Below are 24,298 nucleotides of genomic sequence, written 5' to 3'. Positions count from 1 at the left end.
GCAACTCACACAGGCGGTACACCAAGTTTGAAGGTATAGGGTTGCCGTCTGGATCCAGATTCACCTGAGAGGATTGGACCAGTCTTAGGTTTAGCTTAGCACATGCAGGGACTTGAGTTCTGATTTCTCTAAAGAAAGTAAGACTACAAGTCCCTGCATTCAGTGATGTAGGCCTAGGACTAGATCAGCCCTATTGGGCAAATCTGGATCCAGTGGGAAACCTTAGGCCCAGGATGCAGGACCAATTTCAGGCTTCCTTGTAGTAAAAAACTCAGGCTACAGGTCAGATTTCAGGGTATTAGATAAAATTTTGGGTACAGAATAAGAATGAGGCCCAAAGTTTTAGACTTTGTTCAGGTTTTTGAATACCATATGTCTTGAAAAGTTAATGTTATATCTGTTCTATGTATGTATGTTGTAAACTGCTTAGATTTGTAGATTTGCAGTATGTATGAAATTTTTCAATAAATAAATTCAGATTTGCAATCATCCTGTAAGCTAGGCTTATCCCTAATCATGTCCATGGATCTAAGCCAAGTGAGACGTTTAGGACCTCGTGTTCAAGTGTTGTAGCTGCATTGGTTTTGGGTTTTTTTTTTTTTATGCTTTGGCAGATATGGAGACTTTTGTTTATCAAATAGCTGCATTTTGGGGCATAGCAAGACAGAGCTCAGTATAGGGTTACCAGACTTTCCAAAGCCAGGTCTTTCCTATCAAGGCATGATTTTGAAAATAAATTGGAAATTTAATAGTTTATTCAACTATTTAATCTAATCTATTCTAGTCTTCAATTTATATACCGGGTCATCTCCCAATGGAGCTCGACTCGATTCACATGTAATTAAGACTAGGGTACATACGAAAGAGAGTATAAAAGAAAAAAAACTGGATTATTGTCAATTCTTTGATACTATAATTAAGCCATTTAAGTTTTGTGTAAACAGGAGAGTTCTATCAGAATTTAGCACTTTAATTGTAATGGGGGGGGGAAGGGGAGTGTTTTATGCCAGTGAGGAGGCACTGGTAAGGTTTGTGAGGTCGCTGAGGTCCTGAGCCATGCCATGAGGCTTTCTCCACCATTCAGTTTAACTTAATCTAATTGAATTGACATCTCTGTCAAATAGAAAGTTATTTGAATTAAGAAGTTTACATTTTCACGCCTTAATACTTTTTATGTGGAATTTAGTTGGATAAGGAGTCAAGAATTTGAGCTGCCTCGTAGAATTTTTACGGTATCATTTCCAGCCTTGGTTTGAGAAGCTCGTGTTTGGGACATCGGCCACTCAAAGACTGAACTAGGGATAGTTGAAGGTTGAGGAAATGCGTGATGGGCGTGACATTTCCGCAGCCCTGACTTTAGTTACTAAATTGCTGGAGCATATCGTTATGTGGAAACTGTCCTACTCAAATAAGAAACCTAATTTTATCTACCTAACCTGAACTGTAGGCGCCTATCTGCTTTAGGTACCAATTACAGAGCCCGGCCCTATCCCCCTCTTCTACAAAGCCGCGCTATTGGCTGCTGCACGGTAACGGCCCCGAAGCCCCTAGAGATTTAAAGGGCTTCGGGGCTGTTGCCACGCGGCTTTGTAGAAGAGGGGGTAAGTGTATAGCCCTCGATGGAGACTGCCCCAACGTTGTTGGTTGGGCTGAGAACTTTTCAGTGGCCCCTCATAAAGTCTATCTAAAGTTAGGCGCCGATTCTATAAAACGTAGGTGCCCATTATAGAATCACACTTAGCATCCCCTAAGCACGCTTGGGCGGCGCTCAGCATCCTTATATTTAGGCGTTCCCAATTTATGCCAGGGTTTTCTATGCCTAAAGTTAGGCACCTCGATCACAATGGTAGCCTAACTGTACCTGATTCACATAGAGGTGCCTAACTCGAAAGCAGATGCTTTGGGTTAAGCGCCTACGTTTTACAGAATCGGGTTTTTCGAGTTAGGCACCTAACTTTCATTTCAGTTCAATAAAAGCCAATTGTGAGGTGTTGAGTGCCAACACTGCCACCGATTAAGTCAGGCACCGACACCGGTACCTAACTTTAGGCAGACTTTATCGAATCAGGGCCTTAGTCCAGTGATTGTCCACGTTTTTGTTCCGTCAGAAAAATATGGAACGAAAAAAAAGTGGAAATCGCTGGACTAACTGTAAAGCCCTCGATGGAGACCACCCCAACTTTGTTGGTTAGGCTGGGAACTTTTCAGCGGCCCCTCTTATAGAATCAGAGCCATACTGCATATGAATTGGTTATTACCCATCCTGTTGATGATATATTTACTTTTATGTAGTTGTCCCTATGTTTTATATTTGACTTTTGATGTTCTTAACTTTGGGGTCCTTTTATTAAGGGCCGCTAACCGATTTAGCGCACCTAGTTGATTTAGCGTGCTCTAACCGATTTAGCACACGCTAAATGCTAAGGCACCCATAGAATATAATGGATGCCTTAACATTTAGCGCGTGCTAAATCAGTTAGTTCACCTTAATAAAAGGACCCCTTTTTATGTTCGATGTGTTATTACCTATTTATTTATGCATTTAATAGTTTTAGGGCTCCTTTTATCAAGGTGCGCTACGGGGGTTAGCGCGCCAGACATTTCATCACACGCTGACCCCCGCAGCACGCCAAAAAACTAACACCTCGTCAATGGAGGCGTTAGCGACGAGCGCGGCAGGCGGTTGAACGCGCGTTAACCGCCTGCCGCGCCTTGATAAAAGGAGCCCTTAGTTTTGCAGGTTTTAAGTTTTCATGATTTTATTCTAATACATAGCTAATGTGAAAAAAAAAATGAAAACCCAGGCTGTTTCAAATAAAATTCAGATCTCCCTTTCTTGTGATGCCATAATTGTACTCTCAAAGAACCTTGAAGGAGATCACTCTCTTTGAGATGTACAACTAAACTAAACTAAACCTTGGGTTTATATACCGCACCATCTCCACGAATGCGGAGCTCGGCACGGTTTACAGGAAGAAGGATGAGAGAGGAACTACAGTGGAGAGATTAAAGAGTTAGGTGTAAAGGGGAAGGTGAGAGGCTGGGTTTAGGAATTAGCTCTCGGCTTAAAAAGACCATGATTGCGAAATAGGTCACAGCAATTTTGATTTGAAAGGTTACATCAACAATGATTATGAATCGATAAAATCTGATTTGGAAGCGCTCTCGTCCGCTACGCTCCTGTTCCCTAGGTCTCAGCCCTTCATTTCTCTGGAGAAGAAAGGGATCGGTTTACCCATCTCTAGTATCTGGGAGCATGTTGGTGTTTTGCTCTGAATATGGCGAGAGGAACATGAAAGGGGGGAGAAAGATGAAAACAACCAAAGTAAACCAAAAATGATTTTGCCCTATGTAAAGTGAGAAATGTTTGCTATGCTGAATAATCAAAAATTGTCTTTTATTTATGTGTTTTAGAATGTCCATACATTAAATCAGTGCTTCAGCCTTGCTGGTCTGGATGAGAATTTCACCTCTCTTTTCCCAAGCCTACTGTGGGGTCTTCAGGATCAGGGCATCCTCTGTTTTAACATCTATGTTATTTTCTCTCCCCTTTTCCATCCCTCACCTCACCCGTGTTGTCTTCAGCTGAGAAATCTGCTCCAAAGCTCTTCCCAATGATTTCCTGCGGGGAATCCCAGAATCCGAAGGTAATTGGTTGCTTAGCAAAAGGTTATATGCCTGACACTATTTCATTCGACTGGACTGACAGTAGCAACAACAACCTGACCAACGGATCCAAGACATACCCTTCAGTGTATGGCAGTACCTTCCAAACCATCAGTCACATAACATGTGCCAAGCCAGAAGGAGATTCCGAAAAGAAATATTTCTGTGAGGCCAAACACCCAGCCTTAACCTCACAACTGAAGATCGATGTGCCGTGCTCTGACCGTAAGTAATCTAAGCATGCTGCTACATGCGGGTGTGATCCACTGGCATGGCAAATGCATCTTTTTTCCCCAAACGTATTTCCTGACTCCTCCATAGCTACAGAAGGAAAGACAGGTGGCACAGATGACCATTTATCTGGAAGAACTATAGGGAGAAGAAAGAGAGAGGAGAGAAATCAGAGATCAGAAACTATAATTGCACTAAGACAGATGGAACAATTGATTCCAAATATAGGGGCCCTGTTACTAAAGCCGTGGCAAAAGAGTCCCTAGCGTGCTTTACCACGGCTCTTTGCCACGTGCCAAGGCCACTTTTGCCAGGGTCGGAAATAGGCAGATTTTCCTCTTCTAGAATTAATAGCCATAGCACAATTAGCAAGTGGCCATTAAAAATATTTCTGTATGAGCCCTTGCCATTACCCATTTCGGAGGCAGTAGAGCCTGATTCCATAAACGGTGCGCTTAGCGCGGTTGTCAACCAACCACTAGGTGTCTACTATAGAACCACACCTATCAGCGCCTAGGGGTGCTTAGGCATTGGCATCGGCATATTAGCTCAGGGTTTTCCTGGTCTAATTTACTAGCGCCTATCTAGAATGCCTAGCGATGCCTAAGTCAACCACGCCTATTCTCTGCCCCTAACCATGTCTACTTTTCGGTTAGGTGCTGCTACTCAGTAGAGGATGCCTCGACGTAGGCATCGCTAGGCACCACACCTTAATTGTCAATGAAATAGTTATTTTTCAATTGTTTCTAGCGGCGCGGTCAATTGCCGCGCCATTTAACGGATGAAAAAAAACAATTGAGTTGGACGTGAATTTTCATTAGGCGTTGGTAGGCATCCGTGGTCAGTGTGATTAGCGGCGCCTAACCTAGGCGATGTTCATGGGATCAGGCCCTTTGGGAAGAAATTTTAAAACCCGTGCCGATCTTCCAGGCATGGTAGGCACCCGTACTTCCTTTAAAAATGCTGTCCAAAAGGTATTTTTAACTGAGATTTAAGGTGCATACTGTTGCCTAGAAAATTGGCGCCAAAATTGCGTCTATGGAGGCGCTTTAAGCCGCCAAATGCCAAAGTAGGCACGGCCAATGCCAGAGGTGACGTTAGGTGGCCTAAAATGCGTGATTTATGCAAAGATAGGTGCCGTAAATATAGACCCCCTGGCCTACATTTCCGGTGCCTGCCTCTCCCTGCCAGCGCGACTCTGTAATCAGCACAGATGCGTGACTGGCGCACGATCGGCGGCCGCTTTTTAAGGTGGCCGCCGATATCAGCGCTGCATACAGAATCCGGGTGTTAGTGTGCAGCAATGACACACACACCAATTGATTAGCACTCTCGTACCCACTCTCTATTCCCAAACCCCCCTCCCCCTCCCGCAAAATAACAAAAAAAAATAGTGCACGGTATTTACACACAAATTGGCAAATCTACCCCCTCTTTTACTAAGGCGTGTGAGCCAATTTTGTGCACGCTAAACGCTAACACGTCCATAAAATATAACGGACGTGTTAGCGTTTAGCAAACGCTAAATCAGCTAGCTCGCTTTAGTGAAAGACCCCTTAGTGCGGGACACCTCAGTGCATCCCAAGATAACCCTTTTTAAGCTACGGTTAAGATATTCTTAAGTTAGGTAAATAGAACAACGGGGAAAGGGGGGGAGGGGGGAGAGAAGGGATACCTTTCTATTTCCCAAGACAGACAGGGATTCCTTGAAATACATACACATGATAGAATTATATAGTTTGTTTGGCTAAATAATTGCTGTTTCTATTTGATATCACAGCTAAACCACCGAAAATTCCCATTATATCGATCCACCCTCCTTCCAAAGATGACTGGAACCTGAACAATCAGAAGGGTTCCCTTGTTTGTATGATGAAGAACTTCTATCCTAGAGATATCGCTGTCAAGTTCTTAAAAGACGGACAACTTGTTCCCTCTGAAAATGTTACCAGCATGCAGAAACAAGACCAGGGTGACTTTAACTTAATCAGCAGTTTAGAGATAACCAAGAAGGAATGGGACACGGATACAACATTCACCTGTTTGGTGATTCACCCCAGCTCCGAAACGAATGAATCCAGAAACGTAAGCGCCTCATTAGTCTGCGGTAAGTCTGTCCGACGGTTATGCTTTCCAGTGAACAAGTAGCATTGGTTTCTTCTTGTGCAATCTTTTCTTCTTGACTACTGTAATATCTACTTGTCAAGGACTAAGAAAAATATGGCCAGACTCAAATTGACGCAGAATACTGCGGTCAGATTAATTTATGGTCTGAAGAAATACGATCACGTGACTCCACTTTATTGTGAGCTGCATTGGCTCCCAGTGGAGGCACGAGTTGTTTTCAAGCTGGGATGTCTGTGCTATAAAGTTGCTTTCAGATTAGCTCCATCATATCTAGCTGATATATTTCTTATAGCACCTTAGAAGAATAGTAGAAAGTCACCCGCTCTGTTCGTTTTTCCACCAGTGAAAGGATGCAAAAGTAAGAAATAGTTTGACCATATGCTGGCCTATCAAGCAGCACGTTATTACAAAGATTTTCGACATTTAATACGTACATCTTCCTCTTATGAACAATTTGGAAAACAACTGAAAACTCTTCTCTTTTCAAAATTTCTTACGAATAATTTAGAACATAACTGAAAATTTTCTTTTTTTCTAAAATTTCTGATCCTATATTTTCTATTGTATCTTTTTGATAATATTTTGTAAACCGCATAGAACTTTTGTTGGTTATGCGGTCTAGAAGTCCGATGTTATGTTATGTTCCATGTTGTAGATAAAGCAGTCCTGGATATATCTATGACACTGCAGGGTTGACAATTTATTGAACTAGATAACAGTTCTAGCCCCTGAATTATAAGTTTTTCTCAGATTCAGAGTGACAGAGATTTGAAAAGAAAGGTGATTATGAAGATTTGAGGCCTACCTCACCCCACCCCAATTGAGCTAGAAACTCTTAGGGTTAACAAGGCTGTTTGCGTAAAAATAACATTAAATACAATTTGTCACATATCTCCCTTTTAATATGGAGCATTTATTTAAGTGGCAAATTTCTAGAGTTTTCTTTCTTGAACATACTGTATATTTTATTTAATGTGGAAGCGCTTCCCACCAGTACCTACAGATCTAAACTGTTAAACTCATCACCAACAGTGTGCCATGCAATAATCTCTGCTTATCAATAAATAAATTAGTCACCTTTAGAGGGAATCAAATCTCATTTGTAGCAGGGATTAATGCGTCCATAGAATACGTATAATGGGTGCGTTATAATTTAGTGCATGCTAATATTTCGCTAAATCGGCTAGTGCGCCTTAGTAAAAGACCCCCTAATTCTTCCGTCATATTTGACATACTAGTAAGATCATCCAAATCAAACCCCCTATAAAGCAAACCTAATAGGTTGCCAATGACAAGAGCTTATGTCTAGTGGGTTTGGACATCTTCAAAACACCTTCATGTCATGTACACTTAATAATAATAATAATGTAATACCTTAGTTAATTAGTTCTATGGAAAGAACTGCTCCCGTTAAGCTTAACTGTGGGTAATGAAGGTTCCACATCTCACTGGCCACCGATCTACTCACAAATATTCAATCCCGGGGTTTTCACCTTTGAATATTCAACTTCCTTGCTCCAAAGGAAGGACCATGCCAGTTCTTTAATATGATCTCTTAATATTCTCCTCTTATCCCCTAATTTTCATTTTCACAGCTTGTAGATAGCATATTTATTTTTATGCTGACACAGTAACATTTTAAACTATGGCAAATAAAGACCACACCAGTCCATCTGGTCTGCCCAAGTAGATACACACACACACAATTCATGATACAACTCAATGCCATCTCCCTTCCCCCAAGCCTTTTACCCATTCTCCATATCTCTCCTTCCCAAAATCTGCCAATGATGGTCTCCACCTCTTCTACTCAGAAGCCATTTTTAGATCCTACCTCCTTCAACTATGCTTCCCCAAAAACCAATTCGTAAACCAACATTCTCTTCTCTTCACCAAGTTTTTACAGTAAACCACATAGCCACCAAGGATAGTTGTTTTACTGTGGTAAAAGAAAAGTTGGTCATTTAGGTTTGAGTTCTAACCATGGTCTTTCCAACCATCTCTAATCCCAGTGTTGTTGTATTCTACGATCCATTATACAGTGTTTGTATTCATTTGCCAGAAATACAGGGTGCCCACAAAAACACTCCTTGATTTTCAATGGTTACAAAACTGAATATTCTTTCACCTTTGAGGCTACAGTTTCATCAACTCATAAAGTTTCATATGGTATCTACTGATTACATACACTCGATGTGCGCCCCACATGTTACGCGGCAAACATCGATGCGATAATCGAGCTCGGACCAGACTCTCCGAAGCATATCCGGCGTGATCGCGTTTATAACTTCAGTGATGCGTTCCTGCAGATCATCCAGAGTTGCGTGTAGTGGAGGAACGTACCCCGAAAGGAAAAAGTCACAAACAATAATGTCCGGTGATCTTGGGGGGCCACCTGAAGAACACCTGGTCATTTTGTTGCGTTGCATTGTCTGAAGGTTGTAATTCCTGCAGCAATTGCAGCTTCTAAGGGTGAAAGTGCAAGCGATTGTGTAAGATCTTGCTAACCGAGCTTTTTGGGACTTGTATTTGCCGTTATCTTATTTATAAACATATTCCAATAAGTTTTGATTTTGCAACCATTTAAAATCAAGGAGTGTTTTTGTGGTCCCCCCTCTATATAGGAAGGCAGATATTTCAAATAGCCTCTTCTTTTCCTTCAGGTAACTCTCCGTGTGGCACGAGTGTGGCCATGACTGCCGTGCCTCCCTCATTCGAAGAGCTATATCATAACAAGGAGGCGACGTTGACCTGTTTGGTGAAAAACATGCCTTCAGCCGAGGGATTACAAATAACCTGGCATAAAAATGAAAATGACAAAGAGGTGGCATTGAAAACCAATATATCAAAACCGCAATATCAAGACGGCTCCTTTTCGGCAATTGGCACTACTACTGTTTGTTCCACAGAGTGGAATGACGGTACCAAGTACACCTGCAAAGTGGTTCATCCTGATTTGGTCTCCGCTGCCGTTACACACCTCAAGAAAGAAAAAGGTAAGCTCATTATTATTATTATTTCTTCTTGGAAGCCTGAGCATTTTCTACCTGTTCTATTATGTATTATGTACTTTGTTTCCCCGAAAATAAGACAGTGTCTTATATTAATTTGGGGTCCAAAAATTGCATTAGGGCTTATTTTCAGGAGATGTCTTATTTTTTTTCATGTACAACAATCATCTCTCCCTTCCTATCCTCCACCCCAATTCTTCCTCTTTCCTTTCTCTCCCTCACCCCATGTGCAGCATCTTTCCTCCCCTCTCACCCATCCCCTTGTGCAGCATCTTTCTATCCCTCCCATCCCCCTGTGCAGCAGAACGCCACCAACCTTCTCACTGTGAGACTGGCATACCTCCATTCTGAGGCCTCCAAAAACAGCAGCGGCAGCAGTGCTCAGAGATGCAGTTTATATATTAAAGTAGACTGACTTATAATGAAAAAATTCAATCTACAGAGAGTGGGCAAAACATGTATGTTCTGCTCAGAGATATGAAACTCACAAGGAAGGCTCGAAAGCTACCTTAACCAACAGAGTTCACCTTCCAGTCATTGCGATTTTTACATGTATAGTAGATCACTCTCTGAGACTTAGTAGAAATTTTTTTTAAATGAATCAAAATAGTTCAAAAAATGACTTCAAAATTGCTGCAATAAACTTTCTTAGATATCTTCATATAGTTAGAATGTATCAATAGAAGTCTTGATATAATTCAAATGTGTCAAAGTCCATAGTATACAAGGATCAAAGATGGTAAATTATAATGCAGGAGTACTTAGCTTGTAATGACAATTTGGGGGTCCCAACGCAGCCCCGTTTCGGTATCTGCTTCAGGAGATCCGACCAAAGTATCAAAAGTACTGCATTCAAGAAAAAAGATATAATCAGCATACAGTGTAGACAAAACTCTATGCTCACACTATAATGCAAAAAGTATGAATGTTACTTGGCTGTGCATAGGGTAAAAGGAAAGAACCCACCAAAAATGTATAAAATACATACCACTGCTGAAAGCACTCACAAAGTTGTAACTGACAGAGGAACGCCGACTTTTGCGGGGTTTATTGAAACCGAATCAAAAAGAGGCTGTCTTTTCGTGAAATGGAACGTGATGACATCAGCTCTAAATAAGTGATGACATGAAATGCTAATAAAACTGTCAAACACCACGTGAGAAGGATACCGTTCTGCCTAGTTCTTACTAGTACAAACTCAAAACTTCAAAGAAACGCTATTTATAGTTTATGGAGGAAAGAGCAAAAGTGGATTTATACTCTTAATACACTTCATCCACATGGTCTTAATAATGAAATAGAATGGCAGGCACCATATTAAACATTTATTAACATAACAAAATAAATTAATGCTTCCATGGCATGCAAATCTAGGGATTTTTCTTGAAGTGTTGAACCAATACAAAAAAGAAGCCTTTAAGGAAGCCACATATGAAGAATCCAAATTCAAACATCTCAAATTTAGTATTAAGACATATTAAGAATAAATTAATCTTTTGCAGTCCGCATAGAACATTATGGTTATGCGGTCAAGAAATCTGATTTGATGTTATGTTATGTAAATCCTTCATACTTTGCACTGGTTGCTGATTGGCCTTAGAACTGAATTTAAGGTCTTGTGTTTAATCTTCAGGCTTCTGCAGGACAATTGTCCGACTGTCTTGCGCTCTGTCCTACAGTTTTATCAGCCAATGCGCACTTTGCGATCCATGGACAGAATGTGTCTGGTGGTACCCTCTTTGCGTTCTGTGAAGTTATCAGGAAGTTGCAGGGTCCAGTTTTGCTCACTTTCAACATTTTGATACACTCATTAGTTATCTCAAAATGGAATTACAGTAACTCCTTATACAAAGGGATTATACAAAAGAAACCGAGAAGACTTCAAATCATACAAAATACAGCAATAAAACTTATAATGAAGGCAAAAAAATACGGCCATGTAACTCCACTTCTGATCAAAGCACACTGGCTCCCCATTTCATACAAAGTACTATTCCTCACATTTAAGACCTCACCTGACTTTAAACTGACTTTTGATCCCCTACACACCATCCAGATCACTCAGATCACAATCCCAACATCTACTTATAATGCCTTCTCTTCGCCACATAAACTACGATACAACCCGATCCTTTACTTTTTCAGTAACAGCTCCCTCATTCTGGAATTCTATTCCAACTTATGTAAGAGAAAAACCATTTCAAATCAAAAATAAAAACCTTCCTATTCACTGATGCTTTCAAAATCTGAAACCTTATCTTCTGGGCTAGCTCAGATAAAACTAAAAATTAATCTTTTGAGCGTTGCTCAGACAAGATCTTCCCTCCCCTATGTACTCCCCTTAAATGTTCTACTATCCTATATATTGTATGGATTCCCCCCCTTATCCTCCGGTCTCCAATATGTTTGTAATGTCTTGTCCGTATAGACTACTCGAAAGGGTCCAGGGAAAAGCGACTAAAATGGTTAAGGGGTTGGAGGAGTTGCCGTACAGTGAGAGATTAGAGAAGCTGGGCCTCTTCTCCCTTGAAAAGAGGGGACATGATCGAAACATTCAAGATAATGAAGAGAATAGACTTAGTAGATAAAGACAGGTTGTTCACCCTCTCCAAGGTAGAGAGAACGAGAGGGCACTCTCTAAAGTTAAAAGGGGATAGATTCCGTACAAACGTAAGGAAGTTCTCCTTCACCCAGAGAAAACACCCTCCAGGGATTCAAGACAAGGTTGGACAAGTTCCTGCTGAATCAGAACGAACGAAGGTAGGGCTGGTCTCGATTAGGGCACTGGTCTTTGACCTAGGGGCTTCCATGCTGACTTGTATTATTAGTTTATAGATCCTCTTTTGTTTTTTACTCTTTTATTTTCTGTGCACTGCTTAGAAGTATGATAAGCAGTTATAACAAATTTTAAATAAACTGTAAACTATTTGTTGGAATGCTCTCCCCTTGGAATTAAGACAAGCCCCTACGTTGCTACAGTTTCAGAAAAGTTTGGAAAACAGCCTTATTTGAACGTTATTTTGTTCAGTAGAATAAACTGATGGGGGAGAGGTTTGCATGATTTGGATTTTTATTGTTGTAGAATCGGATTTTGTTTGTATATTTCACGTGTGAGATTGTAGATCTGTGTGTGTCGTATGTTTTTATTTCTGTTTTGTTATGTATGTAAAGCATTGTTAGCATTGTTGGATACGGGGGCTATAATTATTTTAAATAAATAAATAAAATAGCCATCTTCACGCCCCGTCCATATTAAGGATGCTAAATATCCTTGATACGAACTAAAGAAGCTACCTCAACCCAATCCTCTTTAAATCAAATTAAAATTCTGTTTATCTACAAGAAATAGAAATGAAAAATGTCGGATACAAAAACGTTTCAAGTTTAAATAGCCACGATCTGGGTCCTCACATGAGGACCTGAGGTGTTATTGCTAGGCCTCAGGCCTGTTAAACTAGTGACTGTCGTGGTATCTGATCACAACAGAAGCATCTTACAGTTTACAGTTTATTTAAAATTTGATAAAAATGCTTATAAAATCCTTTTAGTCACTGTACAAGCTAGATAGGAGTATAGAACATTCATAGAATTGTACATTAATACCAATAAAACATTCAATAAGGACAAAAATACTCACATAACATTCAATGGACAGTGACTGACAGGAACATGAAGAAAAAAAAAGGAAGAACGAGGGGAAGGGGACAAGCCTGGATAAGAATAACATTTTGGAGAATGTCAGAAACTAATGATGAAATCTTCATTTCCTCTAAGAAAAATTATTTAGCAAAGTTTAAAACAACAGGGGTTTGTACTCCAGTTGCACTCATGTGGTCCTCGCAAGATGCTCATCAACATGCATCGTATTTTATGAAAATGTGAATAAACTTGAGTCTGTTACCCAGCAACACTGATTACCTAACATTTTAGGTTCTTATTTTTAATGTTGCAGAAAATGCTGTCATGATCCTATATTCGTTATGATCATTTAATATCTGGGGTGTTAATAATTAGACAGACATACAAATTCTGGTTTCCAATTGCTGATTTTCGGGGTTATCAGGCTTTGCCTCTACAGAGATACTGTACAAAGAAAGATCAATGCAAAGATCAAATGGTTAAGCGTTCAGACTCAGTTGTCTGATGTTCATTTGTTTTCCTGGTAAACAGAGAGTGAGAAAGACAGGACACAAATGTGAAATAGAAACAGAAAAGCAGAATGACAAAATGGCTTCTAGATCTTAACATAAAAATGAATGCAATATAGAAGAGTACCAAGGGCTGTTGAAAGAGGAATCAAGACAGATGTTAGAGCGGAAATGGAATTTTTCCCATCAGTATATCAGGCTTCTGGGGAATATGAGGAAGTGGTCATTTCCTAGGGTAGCAGTGAGTCCATGAGAAAACCTGCCTCCAAAAGGGCCCAGAACAGGTTCTCGCTGCTAAAGATCTTTCAAGGAGAAAGAGAAGATTCCCTCTCCTTTTCTCCCAAATGTATAATTATACATTCTTCTTATTCAGAAGGAAATTGACAATTCTGTTCTATTTCATCTGCAGGGAAACCATATTCTGAGCCATCAATTTACATCTTTCCACCTCCCTCTGAGGAACTCATCCAGAAAGAGAAGGCAACAATCACTTGCATGGCGAAGGGATTCTCTCCCGATGAAAAGTTTATGAAATGGCTTGTTCAGAATAAGGAGGTGGAAAAGGATGCCTACGTCAATACGGAGTCCATTCAAGAAAAAACCTCAGATGGATCTTCAAGTTTCACCATGTACAGCAAATTGACAATAGAAGAAAAAAGCTGGAGTAGTGGAGAAATCTTCACCTGTATATTTGGTCATGATTCCTTGCCCTTCCAAGTCATCCAGAAGAGCATTGATAAATCCTCTGGTAAACCCAGCACAGTCAATATATCTCTTGTGATGTCAGACTCTACCAGTACATGTTACCTTTAACAACCTTTTGTCAAATGACCTGACTGACCCCCCCTCCCCCCCTTACTCATCTGAACAATCAGTGTAGATATATACATACATATATATAATGTTCTGGAATAAAACATGGATGCATTTTTAAAAAGTAGAAATTAAAAAAAAGTCCATTTAATAAAATGTTTCTTTTCATGCATATATTTGGAAAATTCTTTCTCTCTGGTTCTGTCTTTCTTTTTCGCACTTTCCTTTGCTTCCTTCTTCCATTCCCCTGTACCAGCTTTTTTTCATTAGCAACTTCTTTTGTCTCCGGTTTCTTTATTCCAGTTGGATTCTATTTACCCTAAACCCATTTTTACCCTCCGGCCACCACTTTGCTTAAGCAGCTGATTGACAGTGGTCACTACAGGTGGGCAGATGGCAGAGGGCGATTGTGAGAGACCATTAATTCTGCCTCCGCTTGTGTTTTCACCTAACAAAAAGCAACCTCACCACCCAAAGCCAAGAACTGAATTTCTCAGTTACCCATTCTATACTATACATACACTAAGGCCATTCAAATAAACTTTGCATTAAAGAGATTGTCAATATACTATAGATTGACATATTCAAAAGAAATTCATTAGCTGCTGGTTATAGCTGATAGGAAACAGAGGTGCACAACCTTACGGAAAGAGTAAGTTCGTCCATTATGCAATGTGCTTTCTTTGCAAATTGAGTAAAAGATATAAGTCACCTGTTAAATTGTTCATTCTCCAGTCTTGCTACAACCACATCCAAAAATCTCTTTATGGCATCTTTAGATTAAAAATCTCTACAACTACGCATAACCGGTGGCTTCTAGAAGGGTAAAATGGCGGCATTTAGTATATCGGTCAGCAGTGCGATTCCAATGTAAATGAAGAGCAGAGCAGAGTTCCAGCAGTCAGTGACGAAGAGAAGTACAAGGTCTCTTGAGAAATTGCTCATATAGGGACACCACTGTGCAGTTCATTGGGCAAGATAATCACACACTTGTTCACATGAGTTCAGATGCTAAGTTCAAGCACATTGGGTTTAAGTGGCCTGCATATACTCCCAGTACAGTCCATAAGCATCATTATTATTGGAACCAAAGACCAAACCTCAATCGCTTTGAAAAAAGAAGGGACCAAGTCTTGCCACTCAGCAATGGGGAACATGCATACACTGTGTTATGGTTTGGCCCATTCAGACAAAGCAGATCCATGAAGGCATTACAATAAGCCTTCTCACTGTCTATAGGGAAAATGACTCCCTTGGCACTGACTATGGGGTCCCATCCTATTCAATATTCCAGATAGTTCGAAGTGGGAAAACTTCTTCAGAATCTCAAAGAAACTATTTCTATAGCTGAGTCACAAATTTCAAACAAATCATTTCCACTTTTCAAATGTGGATACATAAATAACATAGTAACATAGTAAATGACAGATAAAGACCTGAATAGTCCATCCAGTCTGAACAACCATAGGCTAAGCCCTAGTCAAAAAGAATGTTGAACTAATGGAAGACCCTTAAAATAAATCCAATGCCTAGACATTATTGACTATAGTTTGGGTGGCCCACTAGAACCACTAACCAATCCTCAAGCTACATATTTCTGTTTATATGAACAGAGCATAGAGATATTTCCTAATTAATTCCTTGGTTGATCATAACATCAACCTTCCATGCTCAACATCCACTGAACCAGCTGGAAATAAAGTATGTATGTATACCATGCAACAACCATACAAAAGTAAGATGGGCTGGATTCATCCGAATATCCATGGCCCAGCATCTGATCTATATAATATTGGCTAATTCAGGTCATGGAGACCCTGTTGATCACAAAAGGGGAGATTTATTATTGCTCATTTTCAGAGATAAACAGTAGCTTTCCCAAGTCGATGGGATTAACAATGGTTTATAGACTTTTCACATCCTCTGACAACAGATTCCACAACTTGATTGTTCATTGATTGAAAAGATACTTTCTTAGAAACATAACGGCAGATAAAGGCCAATGGCCCATCTAGTCTGCCCATCCGCAGTAACCATTTTCTCTTTCTCTCTCTGAGAGATCCCATGTGCCTATCCCAGGCCCTCTTGAATTCAGACACAGTCTCTGTTTCCACCACCTCTTCCGGGAGACTGTTCCACGCATCTACCACCCTTTCTGTAAATAACTGTATCTGACATTCATCGCATAGACTGTTTTCTTACTCTCTGAAGGAGAAATAACCATTCTTCCCCACTCATGATTTGATAAATATCTACCATATCCCCTCTCAGTCTTCTCCAATCCGAAGATCCCTAACCTATTTAACTTTTCTTCATAGGGGACCTGATCCATCCCCTTTTTCATTTTTGTTGCAATTTTCCATACCTTTTCTAATTCCTGGGCAGCAGAATGGGGTGGCTACTGAGGTCATGGCCCCATCAATTATTTTTCCAACACAGCATCGGCAAATAGAGAGGTTCGGAGAAAGGGCTAGAGATTAATTTGTTTGACCATCCAATCCAAAAATGTGCTCTGCTGCCTCTGTCTAGTTCTGCTATTAGGGGCATTTTCAAGAAACTAAGATGTCCAAAAAATTGCTTAAATCGGCACTTGGACATGTTTCTCAGCAAAACGAAAGTGCCTATTTTCGAAACCATCTTTCTTGATATCTTACGAGGCATCATAGCCGATATGCATCCAAAGGTCGAGGAGAACATGCTGGAGGTGTGTTATTGCCAGGCTTTGGGTGGGCTTATACTTGGATGTCTTGTGGCGATAATCGAACCTTTCCTAAGATGTCCTGGATGAAACTTAGTCGTTCTGAGCTAGACCTGTTTTAAAAGCATCTAAGTGCTAAAATGATACCCAAACTGACCAGATGACTGCTGGAGGGATTAAGATAGTACCTGGTATGGGAAAGCCTAGTAGAGCATCACACAGGTATCTTAAGTAGCCTGGTGAATGGGATAGTGAGCCATAGAGTGGAGGACCCAAGCCCATAAGCCACTCTAACCACTACATTTATGTTGAAAGTGTGAGGCCACCAAAGTCCACTAAAATCCTCATATACTGCCATATAGGTGTCATCTGCAGCCCTAAGGGCTATTGGGGTGGTAGACAGGTGGGTATAGTAGGTTTTGAGAGAATTTGGGAGAGGTCACCATACCTTATAAAGGGGTTCTGGTGAGATGTACACCTGGCACCCTTAATGTGAAGTTTACAGCAGAGCCCTCTAAGGTGCCCCACTGTTCTGTTGGTATGTCTGTGTGGCCGGTCCATTATAGTGCTGGCTCCTCCCACATTGACACAGTTAGATCACGATGCGGATGTCTCTGCTTTGGTTGCAGATTGGTATAATATACCAGAGGCTACTTTAGATGAGATTGCCCTTCTAAAAATAATTAAGCTAGCTATAGGTCCATGGAGATCAGAAGCTATAAAAGATCTACGACGAGAATTAAGAAAGTTTGAATGGATTTGGAGAAGGACTAAAGACTCAGATGATTGTGATAATTATCGATTTTGTCTAGTTGAATATTGAGCTTTTTGTAAATTGGGGAGGGATAGGTATTATAGTGAGAAAATTTTAAAACAAGCAATTAATAGACCGAAATAATTATTTGAGACAGTGAAATATTTGATAGAGGGGCAAGATGGTAGGAAGGAAGGGAGTGAGCCAGATGCTGAGAAATTTTTGAGTTTTTTTATACAGAAACTTAAAAAATTACAATGAAGGTTTACAGATATTGAGGATAGTAACAGAGTTGGTCAATGTTCGATGGGAGATGTTTGAGGAGGTATCTGATATTGAGATGTCATCCATATTAAAATCTATGCATCCAACAAGACCAATGGACGATCCATGTTCTCTCTCCATTGTAAAAGATATTGGGGATGGAATTTTACCATCTTTAACGTTGATCTCAAATAAGTTTTTACAAACACTTTGCTAACATTATTGAAAACTACAACTATTAAACCTAGGTTAAAATGAGTTAACTTAGATGAGACAGTTTTGGAGCATTACAGACCTATAGCAGTGTTACCTTCCTTGGGTAAAATTAAAGAACAATTGGTTTTAGAATAACTAGAGAAATTTGTGGAACAAAAAGACCTGCTTGATTATCATCAGTTTGGTTTTCAGAAGGGACATAGTGTAGAATCACTTTTGGTGACTACGGTTGATGAATTTCAGAGTGGCATGGACAAAAATAAGACATATTGTATGGTTTCAATAGCATTCAATGCCGTAGATTCTGATATTCTGCTACGAAAGTTGATGACTGCAGGGATAGAAGGTGAAGTATATTCTTAGTTTTCCTCTTATTTTCAAGATCGTGTAATCTGAGTTAGCAGCAATGTTCAAATTTCAAGCACTGTATCCATACTTAAGGGTGTCCCGCAAGGATCGTCACTCTCCACTCTACTATTCAATCTCTATATAGTGTCTTTGGGGAAGGTTTTTCAGGATCTGAATGTATGTTATCATTTTTATGCTGATGATATTGAATTCTTTTTTCCTATGGATGACTAGAAAGTTGATTTACAAAGGAGGTTGGTGATATGTTAACAAGCTTTAGATGCCTGGATGACTGAACCTAAATTAGTGTTGAACCTAGCTAAAACAGATGTGATGTTGATTAAACGGAATGAGGACCCACAATGACCCCAAGATATAGAAGTTAATAACATGAGATTTGTAATTCACAGGAAGTTAAAGATTTTGGGTGTCTGGTTGGATGCGACGTTAAGTATGAAAGATCAGGTATTAGCAGTGGTGAAATCTGCGTTTTTTCAAATGTGATTATTGAGTAGAGTAAAGCCTACGCTTTCAGGTTATGATTTCCTTATAGTGGTTCAAGCTATAGTAATTCAGAAAATTGGATTACTGTAATGCTCTTTATTTAGGTATTATGTCAGCACGACGCAGGACCTTGCAAATAATTCAAAATGGGGTCGCACATTTGCTATGTGGTGGAAGCAGATTTGAATATGTTACATCAAGTCTGAGAAAACTCCACTGGTTACCTGTCAAATTTTGTATTGTTTTCAAGGTTCTGAAATTAACTTTTAAAGTCATTCTAGCAATTTTGCTAGATACTCCATTATACCGTTTATTCTGTTTGACTTCTCTGATTGGGGGGTATATGAATGGAGCGTGGGTTCTCATTTGTCTGGTAGAGGTGGTTCGGATTAGATGGTTGTTTAGGTATATTGGGCTATTTCCGTTCATGGTTTTAAATAGAAGACAGTAGAACTTGAATTGTATTCTTGCTTGAATTGATAGCCAGTGTGAGTGGAGGTATGCCTCGGTGATGTGGTCATGTTTTCTCAGAGAGTAGATGAGTCTCAGGGCTGTGTCCTGGATTGTTTGCAGTTGTTTAATCATGGTCGCGGGGCAGGGTAGATAGAGAATGTTACAATAGTCTAGTAGACCCAGCATTAGGACTTGAACTATTATCCGGAATTGAGTTATGTCGAAGAATTTTCTCACTTGTCTTAGGTTTCTCATGATTAGAAAGGATTTCTGTATTATTTTGTTGATTTGTGGTTGCATGGTTCAGCACCTGTCGATAGTCACTCCCAGTAGTTTTAGAGTGGTTTGCATGGAGAATGTGGTTGAGTTGATTACTAGGTTTGTAATGGATGGTGTCCTATCATTTTCTAGGAGAATGAATTTTGTTTTTTCTGAGTTTAGTTTCAGTTTGTGGTCTTTCATCCAAGATGTTATTGTTTCTAATGTTTTATGTATAGTGTCTGTCATGGAGGGTTTTAGTTGATCAAAAGGGAGAAAGATGGTGATGTCGTCTGCGTAGCTATAGGAGATTATGTTTGATTTATCTAGATAGGTGCCGAGGGACTCGATGTAGAGGTTGAAGAGTGTGGGGGATAAAGGGGATCCCTGAGGTACACCACAGGGGTTAGACCAGGGTTCTGATTTTTCGTTGCTTGATTTTACTCTGTAGGATCTGGTCTTTAATAATCCTTGGAATCATGTGTGCACTTTATCTGTGATACCAATTGCATCCAGAATTTGTAGAAGAATGTTATGGTCAATCAGATCAAACGCCATGGATAGATCTAGTTGTATGAGGAATATTTTCTTCCCTGTGCTGAGATGTTGTCTAGCTGTGTCCAGGAAGGATCCTAATAGTGTTTCAGAGCTATAATTGGTTCTGAAGCCAGATTGTGTATGGTGGAGTATGTTGTGGTCTTCTAGATAGTCAGTGAGGAATTTGGCTACTAGGCCTTCCATTATTTTGACGTAAAGTGGTATTGATGCTATGGGTCTGTAGTTGGAAGGTTGATCCGTTACTCCTTTAGGATCTTTTAGGATAGGGGTGACAATGATTTCGCTGAGGTCTTGTGGGAAAAGGCCGTCTGTGAGCAGTGTTTGCATCCATTGTAGGAGGAGAGAACGGAATTTGATACAGGCGTTTTTTAGTAGATATGGAGGGCAATGGTTTAGGTCACAGGCTGCATGACTGTATTTTTTGTAGAGTTTGTTGAAGTCTGATCATTGTATAGTAGGGAAGAGGGACCAGGTTCTATCTGCTGCTGTAGATTCTTTGTCTGAGGGGATTATAGTGATCTCATCTAGGAGAGTTGGATTTCCAGCAAGGTTGGTCCTGGCGTTTGTGATTTTATTTTTGAAGTGTTCTGCTAGGGTGAATATCAATAAACAGTAATACAAATAATTCAACTAGGTTTTCTGCTTAATGGTCATGTCCTCCTTCAATATACCTTTACTTCTTGGCCCTCTGGTAATCCAACAGACTCCCTCATAAGCCTCTTACTTCCAATATACTTTTAAAAAGTTTTTTTTTATTATTAGTTGTGCCTCTCTGACAAGTTCTTTTTTAAATTCATTCTTGGCGAGACAAATAAATGCACAGATGAAAATTGGATGAAAATTTGATTCTGTATAGACATTCAATCTATATCAGCTGTAAATTTGTTGATGATGGTGGTAAATGTAATATGCATCTTTTACCACATCCATCAACGTAAAAGTTTCATTCTCTTCCACTCCCTTTTCAGCAGAATCCACTTCAGTTTTTCTTCTTTCCGTTTTCTTTTCTCCACGTCTAAGCCACCAGAATTGGCATTGCATCCATGTTTTGTTACAAACAATGGACTAGGTTTGCTAAAGAGTGCAACCAAACTTTTAAAAAGTGTTGTAGTGTACACTAATGCAATAGCACATTTTAATAAATCTAGCCCAGTATTTGAGGTCTGAACTTTCAGCTTAAATTTGAATTCTCTATATAAAAAAAAAATCTCCTTCACTATACCAACATCATGTATGTCAGGGGTGTCCAATGTCGGTCCTCGAGGGCCGCAATCCAGTCGGGTTTTCAGGATTTCCCCAATGAATATGTATGAGATCTATTAGCATACAATGAAAGCAGTGCATGCAAATAGATCTCATGCATATTCATTGGGGAAATCCTGAAAACCCGACTGGATTGCGGCCCTCGAGGACCGACATTGGACACTCCTGATGTATGTGATCTTTTACGGCACAGGCCACTACTTTACCATGTCCTTAATTTTAAAAATGTTGGCTTTTGTCCCAGTGGTACTGAATATGGCAATACTTATAGAATTTGTACTGGAGGAGATGATTAAATGCAACAAACTATATGGCATTCCCAAAAATTGATTTGAAACTAGAGCAGTGTTTCCCAACCCTGTCCTGGAGGGCCACCAGGCCAATCGGGTTTTTGGGATAGCCCTAATGAATATGCATGAGAGAGATTTGAATATAATGGAGGAACCAGGCATGCAAATCTGCCCCATGCATTTTCATTAGGGCTATCTCAAAAATCCGACTGGGCCGGTGGTCCTCCAGGACCGGGTTGGGAACCACTGATTACTAGAGTATCATCCTTTAAACACTGAATAAACAGAGAAATAAAAGTCTGGGATAAAAAAAAAAAAAGATCTCAGAATAGGAGTTAATGAAACACAGTCACTGTTTGGCTCTGTTGTTTAATACCAGTCCCTACTGTCTGTAATGTCCGTCCACCTGGCTGCTTTGTTTTTAACCAAAACTTGCAAAATAACAATCGTAACACTTCTCTACTACTATTATCAATCTGAACAGTATAATTTATCAGCCAGATGCATTCATAAAACTTAAACATTCCTTCTCGTTACTGAAAGGCAAACTGGGGGAATCGTTATTTTTCAAACTAACTGATCTTTGGAACAATATTCCTTTGCAGTTGCGAGATTTGGGCTCTCTTTAAATATTTTGCAAACATCTAAAAACTTGGCTATTTTCAAAATTTTAAACCTTTCCTTTATCTTTTTTTTTTCTCTTTTATTAACGTTGATTTTACTGTAAACCGAGTCGAGCTCTATTTGTATAGAGATGACACGGTCTATAAATTTAAGTTTTAGTTTAGTTTAATATGTTAAGTCTTTTATGAAGTTTACCGGTCAGGTAAGCAAAGAAAAAACAAAAATCTGAAAAAAAAAAAGCTCAAGAATGAAAGGAATAATCTAACGGACATGCTGTATTCAATGGTTTTCAGTAGGACTTATCTACACTAATGAAGAGGAGGAATTTGAAAGTCTCTGGACAACCGCTTCCACGTTTATCGTTCTGTTCCTCTTGAGTCTCTTTTACAGTGCTACGGTAACTCTGTTTAAGGTAAGATAACAAAAGACGCCCCTAAATCTTTGATGGGGTAAAGTCTATGGGTGTGCAAACCCAGATGCTTGTGTAAACGATATTGAGATGCCGATCGCAGGTTGACTCTGCCTTGTACCGAGTATGTTCAAGTCAAAAAAGCCTCTTAAATAGTGTCTTTGTAAATATGGCTGTCGATGTTCTTGGCACATTCAGGGTTGGCATATTGAGACATCATTAAGCAGTACTGTCAGATCCAGGAGTGAGGTGCATTGAGAGTGGGGAGTTGCCTCAGAACTGGAAAAGCAGGGGATGTTGAAGGGAAAGACTGGGGGTTTGTAGCAGAGCTCGGGGGATCTTGGTATTGGAATAGCCTGGAATACATTTTCATCTGGACTGATGTGAGCTGGCAGACCTGTACATAAAACGGTGCTTTCCAAATCTCTCCTGGTGAATCCAATTTTCAAGATACGTGCAATGAATGTGCATCGTGCCAGCTTTCCAACACTAGAGGTCTGGTACATATTTTGCACATTTTTGTTTTAGCAAACTGTGCCTCAGAGCTCGTGAGGAAATGTACAGTACTCCTCCGAAATTCACAGGGGTTCCATTCCATGAACCCCCACGAATTTCAAAAAAACCGCGAATGTGGTTTTTCACCTGTCAAAAGGCAGGGGAGGCAGGAGAGGGCAGCTGGAGCACTGGCGGGTGAAGAAAATCATTCAGGGTCTGCTCCGACCGCCTCTTCCTGTAGTAAAGTGGGGCTACACCAATCAGGAGCTGCTTTGACATGCAGTTCCTGATTGGTGTAGCCTGACTTTACTACAGAAAGAGGCGGTCGGAGCAGACCGCAAATGATTGAGTCTGCGAACCGAGAATTCACGGGGGAACACTGTATAATAGAATGAAAGGAGCTTTGTATAAGGGAGGAACAGTATGTCTGGGGAATTTTGTCTCCACTATTTAAAAATCTGATCTTATTTTATCAGTGTTGATTTGACACAGTCTTCTTTGCTTTGAAAATAAAGGCAGAATGCACATTTTTAAAATTCAAATTGAATTAACCCCTCCCCCCCACACTTTTACGAAGCCGCGTTAGGCTTTTTTAATACCGTCCGTGACAGCATTAGCTCCGACCCTTATAGAAATTCTATGTGCATCGGAGCTAATACTATCCTAGCCAATGATAAAAAAAAGTCTAACGTGGCTTCATCAAAAAAGAGGGCAGGGGTAAATTAATTTCATACATATTAAATTCAGGGACTCAAAATGCCATTTGGCTTTACAGTTATCAGCCTAACCCAAAATAACTTCTTATTGTGGGACAAATATCAATCGTGAGAGAGGGAACAGATCTCCGAAAGCGGCTCAGACATTGAATGAAAATGTATCTCTGAGACTTATTGGTTACCCGTTTCTATCACTGACCTTTTTAAAAACCTCTTTTTTCTGATTCTAGTGCAGGGGGAGGCAATTCTGGTCCTCGAGAGCCGGAGACAGGTCAATTTTTCAGGATATCCACAATGAATATGTATGAGATGGGTTTGTATGCACTGCCTCCTTGAGATGCAAATCTATCTCATGCATATTTATTGTGGATATCCTGAAAACTAAACTAAACCTTAAGTTTGCATACCGCATCATCTCCATAAAGATAGAGCTCGGCATGGTTTGCAGGTAA

General features: G+C 40.0%; 2 gene segments (V, D, J or C); both read left to right on the top strand.

Moving 5' to 3' along the window:
- LOC117350917 overlaps positions 1-14,168 on the top strand; it is a 156,005-nt gene extending 141,837 nt beyond the window's left edge. The window contains 4 exon segments of the C gene segment in view: positions 3,586-3,891; positions 5,678-6,004; positions 8,688-9,020; positions 13,593-14,168. Coding sequence covers positions 3,586-3,891; positions 5,678-6,004; positions 8,688-9,020; positions 13,593-13,996 — 1,370 coding nt within the window.
- LOC117350919 overlaps positions 1-24,298 on the top strand; it is a 244,863-nt gene that overhangs the window by 41,140 nt on the left and 179,425 nt on the right.

This window comes from Geotrypetes seraphini, chromosome 16 (genome assembly GCF_902459505.1).
Source record: "Geotrypetes seraphini chromosome 16, aGeoSer1.1, whole genome shotgun sequence".
In the NCBI taxonomy this organism is placed as follows: Eukaryota; Metazoa; Chordata; class Amphibia; order Gymnophiona; family Dermophiidae; genus Geotrypetes; species Geotrypetes seraphini.
Note: the sequence above shows the minus strand (reverse complement) of the source record. Positions and strands in the feature narration are given on the sequence as shown.